The 23,546-nt window shown below is 37.7% G+C and overlaps 1 protein-coding gene across 1 annotated transcript; it reads right to left on the minus strand.

Moving 5' to 3' along the window:
- Positions 1–15,995: 15,995 nt before the first annotated feature.
- On the minus strand, positions 15,996–23,216 carry LOC138851009 (ribonucleoside-diphosphate reductase subunit M2 B-like). The gene is made up of 4 exons (XM_070081755.1): positions 22,989–23,216; positions 22,054–22,116; positions 19,604–19,753; positions 15,996–17,222 (listed from the first exon to the last, which is right to left on the minus strand). Exons 1-4 carry the CDS (start codon positions 23,199–23,201, stop codon positions 16,386–16,388), a joined length of 1,263 nt encoding a protein of 420 aa, XP_069937856.1. The 5' UTR covers positions 23,202–23,216; the 3' UTR covers positions 15,996–16,385.
- Between the last annotated feature and the right edge of the window lie 330 nt (positions 23,217–23,546).

Consider the following 23,546-nt stretch of genomic DNA (forward strand, 5'->3'; position numbering starts at 1 on the left):
GGAAAGCTTTATGGAGAAACATCACCCTAACAAGGTTGTTGCAAGCCAGGTTGGCAACATGTACAGTGACAAAGTCTTGGGCCATTTTAGGGAAGTGTTAACCCTTTCAGGGTCCAAGGCCCAAATCTGGAGTCACGCACCAGTGTCCAAGAATCTTCAAAAAAAAAATTTGTTATTTTTTCTTAGGAAATCGTAGAGAATCTTTTTGTGAAGGTAATAAAACAAAAAGTACGAAATTTGGTGGAAAATTGACGAAATTATGCTCTCGCGAATTTTAATGTGTCAGCGATATTTACGAATCGGCGATTTTGCCGACTTTGACTCCCATTTTAGGCCAATTACATTATTCCAATCAACCAAATTCTTAGCTATTTCACTAGTATTACTTCTATTCTATCGATTGAGCACAAGAAATCGCCAAGTCAACTGTTTCAACTACAAAATAAAGTGATCGGAAATTGTTAATTTGGCCAATTTAACACAAAGTTCAAAATATTCCAATTTCAAAATAGGGTCCAGAATGAACAATGTAGGCATTCCTGGCACTAAACTAACATTTCCTCTGTTCATTAGTTATGTTTTGAGGCTTTACAAATAAATTCCATTTTGATTTTTTATTCACATAATGAATTTTTATTCACACCAAAAAATAGAAGATTTACTGTTATGCAATACTGTAATAATTGTATAAATATCATCACCATATTTGTGAATGTATATCAGACCCACCAGCTGATGTGTATTACACGTGTGAGGTCGTTTGTTTACTCTTGAATATCGGCAAAAATTTAACATTTCTGCTACTTTGAGCTCAGTTTCAAGCCATTTCCAGTGCTAAAACCAATCAAAATCATCTCTATTTCTGTAATATGTCTTCCATTCTATCAAATGAGACCAAGAAATCGCAAATACAACTATAAAAAACATACGAAAAAACACTGCAAAGTTGCTGTTTTAATCGAAAAATCATGATTTCATTTTTTTTCTCTCATTATACACAGTGTGCTGCAGGATCTGTTTTATGTGGTGCACACATACCACATAGATGTATTCTCTCATATCTAGGCCCAAATGTACCACTCACAGTTTATCAGAGTGAGCTGAGCTCATGGCGTAGATCTACGGTTTGGACCCTGAACGTAAAGCCGTAGATCTACGGGACGGACCCTGAAAGGGTTAAAGAGACGCCAGAAACAGAGCTCTCTCCACAGTTATTTTGTGAGACAGGACTCCAGTGACTCTCAAGGTGGTCCTAGTGGCATTAAGAAACAGAGAAGAGAAGCAACCCCAGAAAAGCAAATGGTACCTGAGGTGTTGATGGAAGGGGATTTCCCTTCCAAACTATAAACAATCCACTCTCTCTCCTCCTCCAGTCTCCCATACACTAAGAAGAATCTCCAATAAAGGTAAGTGTTATGCTGTTAATGTTTCATTCATCATTTCCCATTGTATTGTTTATGTACTACATGCATATTTCATGTTAAAAAAATTTTTGTTTTAATACTTCTGGGTGTCGGGAACGGATTAATTGTATTTACATTATTTCTTATGGGGAAAATTGATTCGTAAATAGTAAATTTCGTTTATAGTAACTGCTCCAGGAACGGATTAATTACGAACAACGAGGGACCACTGTATTATAATTATAATAATCATGGGGAAAGATATAATATAATATAATACAATGAGAGTACTTTTGATGATTCATACTGTACCTGATAATAATATATAGTTGAACCTGCTTTATCTAGCTAGTAATAAAGTGGTTCGCGATATATTATTACAGAACTTATTTTAACCAGGCTTTTTATTTTTGTATGTAATGGAGTGAAGTAGGGGCGCGTAACACCTCCCCCCTCGCGACTGACAGTCGCCATTGACTTGTACTCTCGGTGGTGGGTAGCATCTGTCGTAGTAGGAGAGGTTGTAACATAGACAGCAGTCCTACATCATCTCCAGCTTTCTCCACAACATAGATGGTCATAAAAGTACCAACTCATACTGTTAAAATAAAGGTATATTAATAAAGATTCCAGGCCTAGAGAGGGCATCAGCAATGAGATTATGTTTTCCTTTTATATGGGAAATAGTAATAGAGAAGGGTTGAATTCTCAAAGCCCAACGAAGTATTCTGGCATTCTTCGATTTCATAGTATTTATGAAGGTCAAAGGATTGTGATCGGAATACACCAATATCTGATGGGGAGAAGATCCTAAATATATATCAAAATTCTCTAGGCATACAACGAGAGCTAAGGCTTCTTTTTCTATAGTTGAACAATGAATTTGGTGTTTCTTTAACTTAGAAGAAAAATAAGAAACAGGTTGTAATAGGTCAGAATTTGGAGCCTTCTGTAACATTGCGGCTCCCAAAGCATACGCACTGGCATCTATTTGTAAGTGGAATGGTTTGTTAAAATCAGGACTTAACAATACTGGAGAAGAGGATAGTAATCTTTTTAAACGATTAAAAGCAATTTCACAGTCTTGGGTCCATGAAAACTTTGTTTTTGGACTTGTTAATTCAGTTAGGGGAAAAGCTATCTGTGCAAAATTCGGACAGAACCGACGGTAGTAACTGGCAACTCCTAAAAATCTTGATACGCTTTTCCTATCCTTAGGGGTAGGAAATTCTAAGAGGGCCTTTACTTTGGCGTTCAAAGGAGCGACTTCACCTTGTCCAATCCGAAATCCTAAGTACGTATTTAATTTTCGTCTGGCCAAACTCACACTTGGACAAATTCACTGTAAAATTATGCTTACTTAATTCTCATTAACAGAGTATGATACAATAATTTCAATTAATAATCTACTAATCTCACCATTTAACTCTTTTAGAAAGGTCTGAGGTAACGAAATAGTTATCTTTCATAAGTGACATGAATTACCAGATTTCAGGAAACTAATGGCAAAGGCAAGACAATAGACTTGGTTTAAAGTTTTAGTTTAAGCTAGGAGCTTTGGGTTGAAGACCCGTATAGAGTCAGAGCTAGGAGCTGACTGACTCACTCAACTACTTCATAGTATGACTTCAGCTCGGTCAGTAGGCGACGCGTGGCGTCAATTCTAGAACCACCAATTTGTCACTACAGTAGTGGTTACACATTCGTAATACCTAACCTAATAATAATATAATATTATAATTATAATAATCATGGGGAAAGATATAATATAATACAGTGGACCCCCGCTTAACGATCACCTCCAAATGCGACCAATTATGTAAGTGTATTTATGTAAGTGCGTTTGTACGTGTATGTTTGGGGGTCTGAAATGGACTAATCTACTTCACAATATTCCTTATGGGAAAAAATGCGGTCAGTACTGGCACCTGAACATACTACTGGAATGAAAAAAGTTCGTTAACCGGGGGTCCACTGTATAATACAATGAGAGTACTTTTGATGATTCATACTGTACCCGATAATAATATATAGTCGAACCTGCTTTATCTAGCTAGTAATAAAGTGGTTCACGATATATTATTACAGAACTTATTTTAACCAGGCCTTTTATTTTTGTATGTAATGGAGTGAAGTAGGGGCGCGTAACAAGGACCCATGGTTATAAAAGTGAAATTTGGCCAAATGACTGTCAAAAATGTAAGCAAATCAGGAGAGAACTGCTCCCACAACTAGGTAAACAGTGCACTGAGTTGACTTCATTCTAAAGCTCTCATTGTTATAATAATGTATTTTTATTATTAATTTAGGGAACTGAAGCTTTATCATTATTGTAATAATTATTATTATAATTGTTATTATTGATAATTTAGGGAACTGAAGCTCTATCATTATAATAATTACTGTATTTTTATTATTATTTTTATTATTTTTATTTTTATTATTATTATTAATAATTTAGAGAACTTGAGCAGATATCCAATTTCCTAGATCAAGAGCCCCTCGCCAGTGCCATGGTTCCTTGACTTTGGTGAGGGTCTCTTGATCTAGGGAATTGGATATGTACTCTAGTTCCCTAAATCAATAATAATAATAATTATAATGATAGAGCTTCAGTTCCCTAAATTATCAATAATAATAATTATTACAATAACAATAGAGCTTCAGTTCACTAAATGAATAATAATGTACATAATACATACGTAATAATTCAGAATGCTGCCGCTAGTTGGCAGTACACGTTTACATCACTGTCGAAGCAGTTCTCTCCTGCTTTGCTTACAATTTTGACAGTCATTTGCCAAATTTTGCTTTTCTAACCATGGGTCCTAAGAAAATAAGTGCAAAGGACAGTGCTGAGAAGAATAAGACAATGATTTCCATGGAATTAATGCATGAAATCATAGATAAACATAAGCAAGGTGCACAAGTTGTGGATTTAGCCAGACAATACCAGCGCAGTTCATCTACTATATGTACGATACTAAAGCAGCAGGAGTCGATAAAGGCTATAGCGCCAGCCAAGGGCATTACAATAACATCAAAGCTGCGGACCTCTGTCCATGAAAAGATGGAGAAGCTGTTGCTGACGTGGTTGAGAGAAAAGCAGCTCGCAGGAGATACCATATCAGTTATGTTCAGTGATTAAACAAAACAAATTGTATCAGTTATGTTCATTGTGTAAGTACACATATACTTTATATAAACAGTTTATTATTTCTTTACATTCTGTAGTGTATTATGATTTATTATGTGTTTATATATGATATTTTCAGTGTTTTCCTTAGAATACTCGTGATCTACTGCAGTTAGCCTCAAAAATACTCCATTTTCTCTTACAATTAGAGCATGGGAAGATACTCTTAGTACAGTGGACCCTCAGTTATCGGCCATAATCTGTTCCAGAAGGTCGGCTGATAACCGAAATGGCCGAAAACCGAATTAATATTTCCCATAAGAATTAATGGAAATACAATTAATCTGTTCCAGACAAAAATATTCACACAAAAATAAATAATTTTTTTAACAATTATGTAAGTTTTACATACATTTATTGAAGGCTAATGCTGGCTTCTGGAAGATAGGGAAGAGGTAAGAGGGAGGAGTTAGTGTTTGGAAGGGGAATCCCCCTCCATAAAGACTTTAGGTAGCAAAGCCTTCTCTGGGGTTACTTCCCTTCTTTGTCTTTTAATGCTACTAGGACTAGCTTGAGAGTCACTGGATCCCTGCCTCACAACAAATGTGTACATAGAGGTCTGTTTCTGGCATCTCTCTAAGATTTCCCTGAAGTGGGACAGGGTTTTGTCACTGAACATGTTGCAGATATGGCTTGTTTCAGCTTGGTCAGGGTGGTGTTTCTATACAAAAGCTTGCACCCTAGTCCACATTACACACACCTCTTTAATCTGTCATTTACTGCTACAGTACATTCATTACTAACCTTAAAATATTTGTAGTCTTAATGTAGGGCAAGAGGTGAGTAGTATTTGTAGGAAGTCAGTGTAGGTAGAGTACACGTATGTAGCTCCCCCCCCTGAGCTCCACTACACAGCCATATTACAATACACAGCCATATTATTACCATGTTCACTGAGTTTAATTGTTTCTAACAACTACCTTTAGATGCCATCATAAACAAAGGGAGAAGTAATGAATAATTCATGCCAAGAATTGTAAACAAATGCATGTGAAGGGCAGTTACTGCACCAGCCGCCAGATTCACAGTTTTCTCTAACGCTGCATCAGAGAAAACTTAATGTTTACTCTCCATCCCACTCTCCACTCGATAACATATAAACATGCAATGTTTATGTGCTATGTTTATATGCTACATGATATGTAACGTGCTTCTTGTATAATTTTGAAGAAAATATCATAGATGGATTAATGAAAATGTCTATACAGTGGTCCCTTGTTTATCGTCATTAATCCATTCCTGGAAGTGCGACGATTATCGAAATAGAAGATTTTAGAATCGGTTTTCCCCATAAGAAATAATGAGAGAGTGGGTGAGATTGGGTGAGATGTTATCAACAAATTTTGTTGAAAATAAGAAAAAGTTTTGGAGTGAGATTAACAAGTTAAGAAAGCCTAGAGAACAAATGGATTTGTCAGTTAAAAATAGGAGAGGAGAGTTATTAAATGGAGAGTTAGAGGTATTGGGAAGATGGAAGGAATATTTTGAGGAATTGTTAAATGTTGATGAAGATAGGGAAGCTGTGATTTCGTGTATAGGGCAAGGAGGAATAACATCTTGTAGGAGTGAGGAAGAGCCAGTTGTGAGTGTGGGGGAAGTTCGTGAGGCAGTAGGTAAAATGAAAGGGGGTAAGGCAGCCGGGATTGATGGGATAAAGATAGAAATGTTAAAAGCAGGTGGGGATATAGTTTTGGAGTGGTTGGTGCAATTATTTAATAAATGTATGGAAGAGGGTAAGGTACCTAGGGATTGGCAGAGAGCATGCATAGTTCCTTTGTATAAAGGCAAAGGGGATAAAAGAGAGTGCAAAAATTATAGGGGGATAAGTCTGTTGAGTGTACCTGGTAAAGTGTATGGTAGAGTTATAATTGAAAGAATTAAGAGTAAGACGGAGAATAGGATAGCAGATGAACAAGGAGGCTTTAGGAAAGGTAGGGGGTGTGTGGACCAGGTGTTTACAGTGAAACATATAAGTGAACAGTATTTAGATAAGGCTAAAGAGGTCTTTGTGGCATTTATGGATTTGGAAAAGGCGTATGACAGGGTGGATAGGGGGGCAATGTGGCAGATGTTGCAAGTGTATGGTGTAGGAGGTAGGTTACTGAAAGCAGTGAAGAGTTTTTACGAGGATAGTGAGGCTCAAGTTAGAGTATGTAGGAAAGAGGGAAATTTTTTCCCAGTAAAAGTAGGCCTTAGACAAGGATGTGTGATGTCACCGTGGTTGTTTAATATATTTATAGATGGGGTTGTAAGAGAAGTAAATGCGAGGGTCTTGGCAAGAGGCGTGGAGTTAAAAGATAAAGAATCACACACAAAGTGGGAGTTGTCACAGCTGCTCTTTGCTGATGACACTGTGCTCTTGGGAGATTCTGAAGAGAAGTTGCAGAGATTGGTGGATGAATTTACAATTAATCCGTTCCTGACACCCAGAAGTATTAAAATAAAAAATTTTTTTTACATGAAATATAGATGTAGTACATAAACAATACAATGGGACATGATGAATGAAACATTAACAGCATAACACTTACCTTTATTGGCGATTCTTCTTAGTGTATGGAAGACTGGAGGAGGAGAGAGATTGGATTAGTTACTGTTTGGAAGGGGAATCCCCTTCCATCAACACCTCAGGTACCAAGTCCTTTTCTGGGGTTACATACTTCTCTTCTCTGTTTCTTAATGCCACTAGGACCAGCTTGAGAGTCACTGGAGTCCTGTCTCGCAAAAAAAGTGTCCAGAGAGCTCTGTTTCTGGCATCTCTTTAAAACTTCCCTAAAATGGGCCAAGACTCTGTCACTGTACAAGTTGCCGATATGGCTTGCAACATCCTTCTCAGGGTGATGTTTCTCCATAAATCTTTCCATCCTACCCCACATTTCAAAAATCTCCTTAATTTCTGAAGAAGGCACCTTCTTCCATCTCTCTTCCTCCTCCTCTGCAGCAAGATTCTGAGCTGCGATCTGTTGCTGTTCCTGCTGAAGCTCTTGCAGCTCCTCAGTGGTTAGCTCTTCGTTGTGGTCCTCCACCAACTCTTCCACATCCTCCAAACTCACATCCAACCCCATGGAACTCCCCAATGCCACAATAGATTTCACAACTGACATAGGCTCATCAGGGTCAGCCACAAACCCTTCAAAATCCCTCTTGTGGACACAATCTGGCCACAATTTTCTCCAAGCAACAACAGCTTCCTTGATTTCCTTTTTCTTTGCCACGATGGAAGATATGGTTGTATGGGGTTTGTTATACATCCTGGCCAGTTCGGCCACACGTACGCCACTTTCATATTGTTCAATGATGTTTTTCTTAAATTCAATCGTATTTCTCACCTTCTTTACCAAAGGCTTGGCACTAGGAGCTTTCTTTGGAGCCATGGTAGCTTATTTAGCACTTGCAAGCACTAATACAGTGGACCCCCGCATACCGTTGGCATCACATAACGTTCAATCCGCATACCGCTCGCTTTTATCGCAAAAATTTTGCCTCGCATACCGCCCAAAAACCCGCTCACCGCTCTTCGTCCGAGACGCGTCCAATGTGCGCCTGAGCCAGCCTCACATGTTCCGCCGGTGGCATTGTTTACCAGCCAGCCTCCGCGGTAACATCCAAGCATACAATCGGAACATTTCGTATTATTACAGTGTTTTTGGTGATTTTATCTGGAAAATAAGTGACCATGGGCCCCAAGAAAGCTTCTAGTGCCAACCCTACAGCAATAAGGGTGAGAATTACTATAGAGATGAAGAAAAAGATCATTGATAAGTATGAAAGTGGAGTGCGTGTCTCCGAGCTGGCCAGGTTGTATAATAAACCCCAATCAACCATCGCTACTATTGGTGGTACAGCTGCTGCTGCTGCTGCGTGCTGCTGCTGCTGTACCACCTGTCAGTGCTGCTGCTGCTGTAGCATCGTCTGCTGCTGCTGTAGCATCGTCAGCTGCTGCTGTAGCACTGTCTGCTGCTGCTGCTGCTGTGCACTGTCAGCTGCTGCTGCTGCTGTAGCATCGTCTGCTGCTGCTGTAGCATCGTCTGCTGCTGCTGTAGCATCGTCTGCTGCTGCTGTAGCACTGTCAGCTGCTGCTGCTGCTGTAGCACGTCGTCTGCTGCTGCTGCTGCTGTAGCATCGTCTGCTGCTGCTGTAGCTGCTGTGCTGCTGCTGTCATGTCTGCTGCTGCTGCTGCTGCTGTAGCACTGTCTGCTGCTGCTGCTGCTGTAGCACCGTTGTTGGTGTGGCTTATTGAGAATACCAAGAAACAATTAACCCCAGAGGATTTGCCACCCAGGATAACCCAAAAAAGTCAGTGTCATCGAAGACTGTCTAACTTATTTCCATTGGGGTCCTTAATCTTGTCTCCCAGGATGCAACCCACACCAGTCGACTAACACCCAGGTGAACAGGGAAAAATGCCTGGAACTAGTGCTCATATTGGTGAATTTAAAGCCAGCAAAGGTTGGTTTGAGAGATTTAAGAATCGTAGTGGCATACACAGTGTGATAAGGCCTGTTCTGGAAGAAAATGCCAAACAGGACCTACAGTACTCAGGAGGAAAAGGCACTCCCAGGACACAGTGTCTCATCAGTCATTGCTGCATCTTCAATAAAGGTAAGTGTCATTTATTCTTCATTTAGTAGAGTAGTACATGCACAATATATATTGTGCATGTACTACTCTACTATTGTGCATGTATCCTTCTCTTTGTGTGTAGGAAAATGTATATTTCATGTGGTAAAATTTTTTTTTTCATACTTTTGGGTGTCTTGCACGGATTAATTTGATTTCCATTATTTCTTATGGGGAAAATTCATTCGCATACCGAACATTTCGCATAACAATGAGACCTCTTGCACGGATTAAATTCGCTATGCGGGGGTCCACTGTCGCTATGCGGTCTTACGGGTCCGTGTTTGATGTATATATACTCATAAATTCTAGCGGCTTCAAATCAAGCAGGAGAAAGCTGGTAGGCCCACATGTGAGAGAATGGGTCTGTGTGGTCAGTGTGCACCATATAAAAAAAATCCTGGAGCACGCAGTGCATAATGAGGAAAAAAAAAACTCCAACCTTTTTTTTTTTTTAATTAAAATGCCGACTTTGTGGTCTATTTTCGTATAGTATTTATGGTTGTATTCTCGTTTTCTTGGTCTCATTTGATAGAATGGAAAACATATTATAGAAATAGAGGTGATTTTGATTGATTTTACTATAAAAAGAACCTGGAAATGGAGCTCAAAGTAGGGGAAATGTTTGATTTTTGCCGATGTTCAAAAGTAAACAAATGATGTCATTGTCCAATAAATGTCCAACTAGCCATTCTAATATGCAGTCATGAATGGGTTGATGTTATTTATACAATTATTACAGTATTGCAGTAGTCTGCATAACAGTAAATCTTCTATTTTTTGTTTGAATAAAAATTCAAAATAGAAAGCAAGAGTAATATCAGAGGGGCCTGGAGACATGACTGATGAACAAAGAAAATGTTATTTTAGAGCCAGGAATGTCTGCATTGTTCATTCTGGACCTTATTTTGAAATTGTCATATTTTTTAATTTTCGTGAAATTGGCCAAATTGCAAATTTCTGACCATGTTATTGGGTAGTTGAAATCGGTAAATGGGCAGTTTCTTGTACTCAATCGATAGAAAAAATGGAGTTCTAAAGAAATAGCTATGAGTTTGGTCGACTGGAACAATGGAATTAGCCGAAAATAGGGCTCAAAGTGGGCGAAATCGCCGATTTGTAAATATCGCTGAGGTTGCTAACTTTGCGAGAGCGTAATTCCATCAGTTTTCCATGAAATTTCGTTTTTTTTGGAGTCATTACAATCGGGAAAAGATTCTCTATCATTTCATAAGAATTTTTTTTTTTTTTTTAAATTTTGCGACACCAGGAGACACCTCAGGATTGGGGGTTGCGACAGTCAAGGGGTTAATTTGATAAGTAATTACTGTATTTGCTTTCAGTAACATACCCGGACCACAGCTATGTCATTTGCTTGTCCAACAAAAACATCCATGTCGTGAAAAGAAAGTTTGTTCCTCACGAACCTCTTAAAGTTTGAAGGATTCTTACAGTCTATAGCTCTATAGGAATTAATTTGAATTAAATATATATAGGTGAATTTATTTTTATTAAAAAGCAATAAATCAGTTTAGTAAATAAAGTAATAAAAATAGAAGCTTTAAATGAATGGAGTCACTAATCATAAGCAGTGGGAAGCTATAATGTATTTAGTTTTTAAATGAAGCCTTCAATAACCCCAACACAAGTTTAGTTCTTTCTTTGAGTATGTACGTATATAATACATGTTCAGCTAAACAGATTTGCTAGTGAACGAGAATTGGGGGAATGGCTGTTCCCATAATCCATCCATTGTTTCACTTATATTTTATTTAAGTTTGACGTTAAGATTATTGTGATGTTCATGTTTTTTAAGTCTGTTACATCAGTTACTTAAATATACCTCTTTCGTAAACTTTTAATGTTTCATTGTAGTAATCCTCATAATGTTTAAATAAAATTACGTTATTAGTTTCAGTAATATCAGTTTATCGATATTCTCTACTGTAAAATGGAACAAATGAAACAAATTTGGTTGTGTGTATATCATATGTCATTCATATATGCTCCTGGCAAGAACCATGAATGAGATATTTCACCTCTATGGATACCAAAACAGTGTTCAAGGAAAGTGTGTATTTTGCCATTTTTAATATAATTCTCAACCAGGCTAAGGCAAATTGAGAATTGATGCACTTTGTGACTGAATGAATAAGCTTGAGGTGGGTTCTAGTTAGGTTGCTGCTGACCTGCTGTGCATGAGGAATTTGGTTGATTCTGACAATGGTAGCAGACTGGAGTCCAGAATTACATACAGTAGCACCAAACTGAAAGGGAGGCTTCCAACAGTTTTGCAGTAGTGAAAAGAAAAAGTCCAGAGACTATGTAGACCCCACCTTACCCAAGGATAATTTCAGGTCAGTCAGCCAAATTCCCGGGAACACCACAGGTAGTCTTACTGGGTACCTCGCTAGTAAGGCATCAAGACCAGGAACTTTGCTGTAAAAACAGATATAAGAGGATAGGTCTACCATGTGCAAGGTTCAGCAGTACCATAAATTAGAAGTATTTTTTTTTAACATTCATTTCCCACTGAGGCAGGGTGACCCAAACAGAAAGAAAAAATACTTTCCTCATCATTCTACACTTTTACCATCACTCATACATAATCAGTGTCTTTGCAAAGGCGCTCAGATACAACAGTTCCCTCCAAACTGCCAATATTCCAAACCCCTTCTTTAACCCTTTGAGGGTTTTCGTCGTACTAGTACGTTTTACGCGTAGGGGTTTTTGACGTACTAGTACTCATAAATTCTAGCGGCCTCAAATCTAGTGGGAGAAAGCTGGTAGGCCTTCATATGAAAGAATGGGTCTATGTGGTCAGTGTGCACAGTCTAAAAAAAATCCTGCAGCACACAGTGCATAATGAGAAAAAAAAACTTTGACCATTTTTTTTTAATAAATCAGCGACTTTGCAGTGTATTTTCGTATGGTATTTATTGTTGTATTCTAGTTTTCTTGGTCTCATTTTATAGAATGGAAGACATATTACAGAAATTGAGATGATTTTGACTGGTTTTACAAAGAAAGGTGCCTTGAAATTGAGCTCAAAGTAGCAGAAATGTTCGATTTTTACCAAACTTCAAAAGTAAACAAATCGTGCCAAGCGTGCAATACACGTCAACTGGTGAGTCTAATATTCTTTCACAAGTGCACCAATAATATTTATACCATTTTTTACACTAATGCAGTAGTCTGCATAACAGTAAATCTTATATTTTTTGTGAAAATAAAAATTCAAAGTAGAAAGCAAAAGAATATAAGAGGGGACTTGAGACATGACTAATGACTAGAGGAAATGTCATTTTAGTGCCAGGAATGTCTTTCTTGTTTATTCTGGACCCTATTCCAAAATTGGCATCTTTTGAAATTTGTGTGAAATTGGCAAAATTGCTAAATTCTGACCACTGTACTGGATAGTTGAATTTCATAAATGAGTGGTTTCTTGCATCCATTCGATAGAAAAAATGGAGTTCTAGGGAAATATTCATGTTTTTTGTCGACTAGTACAGTGAAATTGGCCGAAAATGGGGCTCAAAGTGGGCAAAATCGCCGATGCGTAAACATCGCCGAGACCACTAACTTTGCGAGAGCATAATTCCGTAAGTTTTCTATCAAATTTCAAACTTTTGGTGTCTTTATGATCGGGAAAAGATTCTCTATCTTTTCATAAGAGAAAATAATTTTTTTTTTTTTTTAAATTTGGCCGACCCTGAGAACGAGTTTCGGAGAGGGCCTGTCGACCCTCAAAGGGTTAAAATGCAGGCATTGTACTTCCCATTTCCAGGACTCAATTCTGGCTGACTGGTTTCCCTGAATCCTTTCACAAAATATTACCCTGCTCACACTCCAACAGCTCATCAGGTCCCAAAAACCATTAGTCTCCATTCACTCCTATCTAACACACTCACACATGCTTGCTGGAAGTCCAAGCCCCTCACCCACAAAACCCACAAGGATCATTGAGCTACAAGCACATCAGGGAAAACAGTCTTCATTACTTGCATGGGAACAAATATGTGCATGTGCTCTCTTTTTTGAAGTACATACTGTGTTCTGGGTTACACACCCTGTACACTCTCGGAATGATGCCTCTTTGTTGGTCGGTCGGTTTGCAAGACACTTGATAAACACTTCCTCTCATAGGGGCTCTTGAACCAAGGAACTGAACCATTCATTCCCTTGAATTGAACCTGATTACCTCCTGTTTCCCAGATGCTATATGCTCCCCAGCAGGTTTAGTCCTCCCCATCAATGTAATAATGCTGTACTAATAATTATTTAAAAGACAGTTCACCTGTTTAAAGGTTTAACTGTCTTCTTACATTTGACTATTTAATATGGCCCACATAAACAGAAAGGTTGGGGACCACTGCTTTAGTGAATAATTTATGCTTATAGTAGTGATCAGGTAACAGTACAACAGGCACTGTATGACCCCCTACAGAAAACAGGTATAATGTGTATGAAGTGCCCATGCATGCTCAAATTGTCACTAGAATTGACAAGATCAGGTCAAGCTTAAGAATGGGAATTATTATTATAATAAATAAGCAGTAAACCCACAAGGGTCATAGTGCTAATTAAGAATGAGAAGTGGATAGACTAAAATGATTGCTGTCATGGATATCATCACTGAAGTCCAATTGAATTTTAGTGCCATGGAAGAGAAGATAGAGATCCATACAGGAGAGACAGCATTGTATGATCCTTGTGGGTTTAGCACTTAGTCTTGATTAAAATATACAGGAGGCAGGCACTTTGACCACTATAGGTTTAACATTCCCTGAGTAGAATGTTTGGCCAGTGTTTTTTTTTTTTTTTCTCAACAAGTCGGCCGTCTCCCACCGAGGCAGGGTGACCCAAAAAAAGAAAGAAAATCCCCAAAAAGAAAATACTTTCATCATCATTCAACACTTTCACCTCACTCACACATAATCACTGTTTTTGCAGAGGTGCTCAGAACACAACAGTTTAGAAGCATATACGTATAAAGATACACAACATATCCCTCCAAACTGCTAATATCCCGAAACCCCTCCTTTAGAGTGCAGGCATTGTACTTCCCATTTCCAGGACTCAAGTCCGGCTATATAAAAATAACTGGTTTCCCTGAATCCCTTCACTAAATATTACCCTGCTCACACTCCAACAGATCGTCAGGTCCCAAATACCATTCGTCTCCATTCACTCCTATCAAACACGCTCATGCACGCCTGCTGGAAGTCCAAGCCCCTCGCCCACAAAACCTCCCTTACCCCTTCCTTCCAACCTTTTCGAGGACGACCCCTACCCCGCCTTCCTTCCCCTACAGATTTAAATGCTCTCCATGTCATTCTACTTTGATCCATTCTCTCTAAATGACCAAACCACCTCAACAACCCCTCTTCAGCCCTCTGACTAATACTTTTATTAACTCCACACCTTCTCCTAATTTCCACACTCCGAATTTTCTGCATAATATTTACACCACACATTGCCCTTAGACAGGACATCTCCACTGCCTCCAACCGCCTCCTCACTGCTGCATTCACAACCCAAGCTTCACACCCATATAAGAGTGTTGGTACTACTATACTTTCATACATTCCCTTCTTTGCCTCCATAGATAACGTTTTTTGTCTCCACATATACCTCAATGCACCACTCGCCTTTTTTCCCTCATCAATTCTATGATTAACCTCATCCTTCATAAATCCATCCGCCGACACGTCAACTCCCAAGTATCTGAAAACATTCACTTCTTCCATACTCCTCCTCCCCAATTTGATATCCAATTTTTCTTTATCTAAATCATTTGATACCCTCATCACCTTACTCTTTTCTATGTTCACTTTCAACTTTCTACCTTTACACACACTCCCAAACTCATCCACTAACCTTTGCAATTTTTCTTTAGAATCTCCCATAAGCACAGTATCATCAGCAGTATCATCATTTTGTATTTGATTCCCCATAATTTAATCCCACCCCTCTCCCGAACACCCTAGCATTTACTTCTTTTACAAACCCATCTATAAATATATTAAACAACCATGGTGACATTACACGTCCCTGTCTAAGACCTACTTTTACTGGGAAGTAGTCTCCCTCTCTTCTACACACCCTAACCTGAGCCTCACTATCCTCATAAAAACTCTACATTTAGTAACTTACCACCTATTCCATAGACTTGCAACATCTGCCATATTGCTCCCCTATCCACTCTATCATATGCCTTTTCTAAATCCATAAATGCAATAAAAACTTCCCTACCTTTATCTAAATACTAATGTCTCCCATTAACGAGATCAAGAGGGAGTTGGGGGATATTAAATTCAATCCAAGGAAAAGATAAAATTTGAACTAAAAGCCCTTTATTATCATCAAAACCAAGCACTGAACCCACAAGGGTCATACAGACTGAAGGTATATACTACCTGGTCAGCCAGGCTGTGGTTTATATGCTGGGCTCTGTGCAGCCAGCAGTAACAACCTGATTGATCAGGTCGATCCACCAGGATGCCTGGTCAAGGACTGGCCTGGAGGAGCATTGACCCTCAGAACACCCTCCAGGGAGATAGTAGTCTTCAGAAAAGATATAAATCTGCTTAGTTTAGTGAAACTTATTTACTAGCTTCTATTTTTATCCTTACCTTTAATCTTACATTTTTTAATAGCAGTTTGGCACTAAGAATACCACCCCCTAATGTTCTTTACTGTACACCATTTCTTGCCATCTAATTCGTCATTAACACAGTGTATAATAAGATATGGTTTAAATGAAGGGGTCAAAATAAAAGCATAAAAATTTATTGTAGAAATAAAAACTATGAAAATATACAAAATATACAGGACACTCTAACAATCACACATACTAGTGCACATTGCATCAATGCAGTAAGATTATAAAATGCTTAATATAAAAACTGAAATCACACATGGTACTTGTACAGTGGACCCCCGCATAACGATCACCTCCGAATGCGACCAATTATGTAAGTGTATTTATGTAAGTGCATTTGTACGTGTATGTTTGGGGGTCTGAAATGGACTAATCTACTTCACAATATTCCTTATGGGAACAAATTCGGTCAGTACTGGCACCTGAACATACTTCTGGAGTGAAAAAATATCGTTAACCGGGGGTCCACTGTATTCCTTACAAAATGAGAGAGATTCTTTTGCTAAAAATCTGCATCTAACGTGAAGCTACGCTGTTCTGTAGAGCTCATTACACCACATTTTTGATATTCTCCTACTCTCTTCTCAAAGAAATTAGTCTTTCCTTCTAAAGAGATGTTTTCCATGAAGTCAAATGGGTTATCTACCTTGTAAAGTTTCTCACAGCCTAACTCCAGAAGAAGGCGGTCAGCAACAAACTCTATATACTGGCGCATTAGTTCACAGTTCATGCCAATGAGATTTACTGGAAGGGCATCAGTTAGAAATTCTTGCTCAATTTTCACTGCATTGTCAATAATAGACTGTATATGTTTCTGGCCTGGCTTGTTCACCAAATGCTTAAACATTAAGCAAGCAAAATCAGTGTGTAAGCCCTCATCCCTGGAGATCAGCTCATTACTGAAAGTCAACCCTGGCATTAAACCACGCTTTTTGAGCCAAAAGATTGCAGCAAATGAGCCGCTGAAGAAAATACCTTCTACAGCTGCAAAAGCAATAATGCGTTCTGCATATGTAGCAGTGTCGTGGGCAATCCACCTTAGAGCCCATTCAGCTTTCTTCTTAACACATGGCAGAGTTTCAATAGCATTGAATAATCTGTTCTGTTCTTGTGAATCTTTTATGTACGTGTTAATGAGCAGGCTGTACATCTCACTATGAATATTTTCAATCGCAATTTGGAAACCATAGAAACACCTTGCTTCTGGTACTTGCACTTCTTGACAAAAACGTTCTACCAGGTTTTCATTAACGATACCATCAGAAGCAGCAAAAAAGGCAAGGACATGAGAAATGAAATGCCGTTCCTCATCCTTCAGCTTCTCCCAATCTCCAAGATCCTGAAATTTAAAGTTCAACATTATTTGTAATCATAAATATGCATTAATCTTTATCTCTATACCTTCTTTCCTCATTAAAAATGTGGGTCAGCTGTACTAGGTGCTACTATCTATACAACAGTTTGGTGAAATAAATAGAGAGTTGTTTTATTAATTACAAAACTTAGTTCTTAGCCGAGTATAATCTGCGTGCCTCTTTCATCCATTCGTAATTTTTGTGGTAAAACAAGCTTTTGTTAACAGTCCTTACTTTTTTTCTTAGCATTTCTATATCCTACCCTTTAATATCAAAATGTCTAGAGCTAAGGGAAATAATTGGCAAGAAAAAAGATACTGTACTATATAAGCACAGCTGAAGCCAAAGTAGGGACAGTACTATATACTGTATACTCATGTGGGTGCTAAACCCATAAGGGCAGAATAGCACCTGTAATCAGCTTTGATATGGGCCAATAGGATAAAAGGCAGATTAAAAATATTAAAAGTAGACAAATTTTTAAATGATGATAAATTACACAAGACAAAAATATCAATGCATCCAACCCAATATTAAATAGAAAAAAGCTTTACAAGCTGAGGAACTGCATAATATACTAAAGGAAATATTCAAAAGTGACTATGAAGAACCAAAAAATCACTGTAATTAGGCAGTCTACTTCAATTACAGACTAGGTAGCCAATGAGACTGAAATGGTTAACAAATGGTTAACCAACTTGACTCACGAAATCATAATGACACGCTTGCAAACAAACCATACCACGGGCGGGGATAGAACCCGCGGGTTCTATCCCCACCCGTGGTATGGTCTGGTTAACCAACTCAATGTAATGACAGTTTAGTTTTTATGCATCAACATATATAGGCTCCTGGAGCATGTATCTTTTTTTCAAGACACGGGGGGGAGGAAAGGTTTTTATAAACAATACTAAGACATTGTATGAGGATAGAAATAAGAACATAAGAAAGGAGGAACACTGCAGCAGGCCTGTTGGCCCATACTAGGCCGGTCCTTCACAAATCCATCCCACTAATAGAATATTTGCCCTCATAAGAACATAAGAAAGAAGGAACACTGCAACAGGCCTGCTGGTCTATGCAAGGCAGCTTCAATTCTCCCACCAGCTTAAGCCAATGCCTTGACCTAGTGAGGTCAGACACGTCACTTAAGGGAGGAGCACTGCATCCGACCTAGTAGCACAAGCTAGTCAGGTCCAACTCACACCCACTCGTGTATTTATCCAACCTATTTTTAAAACTACACAGCATCTATAACGGTACTCGGGAGTTTGTTCCACTCACCCACAACTCTATTACCAAACCAGTGTTCCTATATCCTTCCTGAATCTGAATTTTTCCAATTTAAAGCCATTGCTGCGAGTCCTGTCTATGTTAGATATTTTCAGCACGCTATTTACATCCTCTTTATTAATTCCCGTTTTCCACTTATACACCTCAATCATATCCCCCTAATTCTACGCCTTTCTAGAGAGTGCAGAATCAGGGCCCTCAGTCTATCCTCATGGGGAAGATTTCTGATACATGGGACACATGAAAAAGAAAAAAATTTTAGTGACAATACAAACCTGTCAAATGGTATCTTAAGGAAACAAGGAAAGAGTAGTTAATAACCAGGCTAAAATTAATTAAAATAAATAGGGGAAACAGCAAGATAAACATACTTGTAAAATTATTGTATACTAACAGATGGGGTAATTTCAAAGACTTGAGCTGAGGGACATTATATAAAAGAAACTATGTAATCTAACTGAAGCCAAACTGGAAAACAAATCTTAAATGAGGTTGTATTTGAAGCTAATCTATGGAAAGAGTATGGGATAAAAAAAAAAAAGTGACAATATTGATAAAAGCTACATCATCTTCAGAAATTAATTACAGAAACAAATAATGTTGAAATTACAGGTGATAGAAACCCAAAGTGAACATGCAAAACAAAAATACCAAAGCTGTGGTGAACTTATCACAGGAGATGGATTATATCCTTGTAGAAACAGAAAATGGCAGTTACACACAAGCATGAACAAATGTTGGCAGAGATGCCAGGGCAAACAAGGGAGAAAATTATATCCAAGGACATATACCAGGTAACATGCAACATGCCTTACTGAGGAAACCTTGATTCAGAAGGCTAGACAAGGTTAAGGTTATAAGAGATATGAAGGTTACGAAAAACCTGAAGAAAGGAAGTCAACATATGACAAGCACTTTGAAATGTGAGATTACTCTTGCACACATAGCAAATTAAAAAAAATATTTATGCCTAAGTAACTACCACCATTCCTTCAATTTATCATAGATGTTGACTACTAAAAATTAAATTAAAATGTAGTATACAGGACTGACAAATATAGTATAACCTTACTTTGGACAAGTCCACCTCTTCAACAGTCCAGAAAGATGCCACAGCTTTCTTATACATTTTGAAGATGTCCTGATACTTAATGGGGAAGATGACAAAACGTCCTGGATTATCTCTCAGGAGGGGCTCTGCCTCCCTGTCCACTGCAATTACCTGTAAACAGTATTTATATAATATCTTGAGGTCTCTCATCTCCCCATGTGTTGTCAATTTGTGACAACATAGTAAAGAATATCAATGCACAGGAATCCCAACATTACACAAAAACCTCAGCAAACCCAATACATGGAACTGAGCAACAATGTGACAAGCAGGTGCAAAGACATGCAATACTGAACAAGCCTTAATTTGAAGACATTTTGTTCAGAAGTGAGTTTTATGAAGTCCTGAGCAAAACACTGTGCAAAATAAAGCTTATTCTACATTACGTATTTTCACACATTACAATGGAGTATGTGCATGGGTAAGAATATGCTCCAAGCACAAGGACAGTCCAAATTATTGTACCATGTTAAAACAATTTCACTTTAATGAATGTACTATAACACAAGGGAAGAATTTAATAGATTAATGCCAATTATGTACCATAGTTGGCATTAACCGATCAATTTAACGAACTTTTTAAATGGGGGATGAAATGTGCTACATCAAGTGATTCAGAAATAGAGGACAAAGTTTGTTGGTTACAGAACTGTTGGCTGTTACAATCTCAGCAAAATTATCTTACCTACAACTGCCATTACCAGCTACCTGCTCCCCCCCCCCCCCCCAGTAATTCATTAAACCGATGGTTTACTGTCAACTTCATATCTAGTTTTATGTATACTGCTACCTGTAATGCTGTGCATACTACAGTATTGGCTTTGCATTAGTACTCAGTTGCAACAAAAATACCGTATACGTATAGTAAATTCATGTTTTGACTGTGTTTCCAAGGCCATATTTCTTTAAATGTTATTCAAACCTTTTCAATATTGACATTTATGAGTGCTAGTAAATAAAACAATCACACTGGATTTAACAATGAATATAACCATGAGTTACCCTAACACAATTATATAATTTACTGTACATGTATATAAAATCCATTGCACGGGATTCAAATTATTCACAAGGCTTAAATTAAGAACTGTTTAGTAGTTTTGTTTTGGTCTCCGTCTTGACAAAAAAATTATTGTACACAAAAAAAAAAAACATCAAGAATTAATAAAGGACAGTAAACCATTCACTTTTGCACAGCAATTTTAAAAGAAGTGCTAAGGTAGACAGGTTTGATTTTGGTAGTTTTTAATATTACATTTATGAAATATTTTGTATTCTGCATCCTGAAGACAATGAAATAAATAAAAATTATGAAAAACTAAATTTCATACCTTAAAAAAAAAAAAGCCTAAATAGAAAGAAAAGGTTAACTCATAATTAAATTCAATAATTTTCATGCAAGCAACATATGTACCTTGCCAGTACCTACATATGTACCTTGCCAGTACCTACATATGTACCTTGCCAGTACCTACATATGTACCTTGCCAGTACCTACATATGTACCTTGCCAGTACCTACATATGTACCTTGCCAGTACCTACATATGTACCTTGCCAGTACCTACATATGTACCTTGCCAGTACCTACATATGTACCTTGCCAGTACCTACATATGTACCTTGCCAGTACCTACATATGTACCTTGCCAGTACCTACATATGTACCTTGCCAGTACCTACATATGTACCTTGCCAGTACCTACATATGTACCTTGCCAGTACCTACATATATACCTTGCCAGTACCTACATATGTACCTTGCCAGTACCTACATATGTACCTTGCCAGTACCTACATATGTACCTTGCCAGTACCTACATATGTACCTTGCCAGTACCTACATATGTACCTTGCCAGTACCTACATATGTACCTTGCCAGTACCTACATATGTACCTTGCCAGTACCTACATATGTACCTTGCCAGTACCTACATATGTACCTTGCCAGTACCTACATATGTACCTTGCCAGTACCTACATATGTACCTTGCCAGTACCTACATATGTACCTTGCCAGTACCTACATATGTACCTTGCCAGTACCTACATATGTACCTTGCCAGTACCTACATATGTACCTTGCCAGTACCTACATATGTACCTTGCCAGTACCTACATATGTACCTTGCCAGTACCTACATATGTACCTTGCCAGTACCTACATATGTACCTTGCCAGTACCTACATATGTACCTTGCCAATACCTACATATGTACCTTGCCAGTACCTACATATGTACCTTGCCAGTACCTACATATGTACCTTGATGTTCTTGAAGGGCTCTTGATTACATGAATTAAAGCAACCCTTTTCTTTTGAAGCAAGCCTGAATAATTCCCATTCTCAAGGCAATGTATAAGTCCTAATAGTTTATTAGTTCCCCATGAATAATAATAATAATAAATTACCTTGCCAGTTTGCTTGGGTGTTTTTTCTTTCAGGGCAGTCTTGTTCACCTTCTGGTTTATGACCTGTAAAATAAAACATTAAGGTCTATTCCAAGACTATACTGACTTATAAAGTATTAAATTTGTGTTGTCAATGTAAAACAGTTCATTAGGTTTAAGCCCTAGTAACTGAATGTGGGTTATTATGGCTGTAAGTTGCCTACACACCTATCAAAATGAATATACACAAATGCACAACTGAGGGTGAGGAGCTATGTATCAACCTCAACAAACTACTAGGAAAATACATCTATATACCATAACACTTACAAAAAAATATTATTAATCTCATGGAAGGTAGTGACCAGTCAAATTCATAACATCATGGAAGGTATTCGAGAAATGTAACTTAATTTCAAATTTTGTTACATACAAGGGCCCCAATGGAAATAGTCAGACTTTTTTCGAGGTTATCTTAAGTAATTTACACTATGATAACTGTACTTATATGTACCTGTACCTATATATACTTACATATGAATAAGAAAGCAAATAATATATATATATATATATATATATATATATATATATATATATATATATATATATATATATATATATATATATATATATATATATATATATATATATATATATATATAAAGTATTAATAATAGTTTTACAAAAATCTTGATAATCAAATTTCGTAACTCTTAAAAAAGCAATGGTGGTTATTTTATCTTGAACCGTTTATTTTAATCGGGTGGAAATGCTAAACCCGCAACGGTCATACAGCAGCTGAGAAATGAGATGCACTTAGGCTTGGTCCAAAGGGTAGGATAAATCCAGTTCATTGGATCAAGAGCCCCACATCTGCATCAAAGCATCTCCCTGAGAGGACCACCCCAGTATCTTTCCTAATTTCAGACTAAATTAACACATATATTTTCACTTACCTTATTTTCCTTATCTTCAAGGGTGACATTGTTTACTCTCTCAGTAAGTACGTTGGCTGGCATCTTGAACGATGAGACACGAGAAGCAAGTCTCTCAGCACCCAGATGAACGTCCTTCCCAAGCCTCGCCGGCCAAGCTTCTGATGATAATTCCTTAAATTTGGCGCGAACCTCCATCTGTTGTTGTCTCGACCTATCACGTGGCAGCACCATGACGCCCACACACCCTCTCTTGCCACCTGCTCAAAATTTAATTAATATGATTTACACGATGAAGTCCTTAAACTATAAGTTTATAAGTATTTTTTACCAAACAATAAAACTGGGTTAAATAATTGGAGACAATATTTGTTTTATTGTATGTGGAAGGGTTTATAAATATGTTATCTGTAAGAATGTGGAAACGTCATAATAACGCACCAATATTAAATGGTTCACGATGTACATTCTTATATTACTAAATATATAGGTTTGTAAAATATTATTCCTTTCACAATTTTGTAAAACTATTATATAGTATATCAAGTACTAATTCCGCACTATAACAAATACTACTAA

This window comes from Cherax quadricarinatus, unplaced genomic scaffold (assembly GCF_038502225.1).
Source record: "Cherax quadricarinatus isolate ZL_2023a unplaced genomic scaffold, ASM3850222v1 Contig4026, whole genome shotgun sequence".
In the NCBI taxonomy this organism is placed as follows: domain Eukaryota; kingdom Metazoa; phylum Arthropoda; class Malacostraca; order Decapoda; family Parastacidae; genus Cherax; species Cherax quadricarinatus.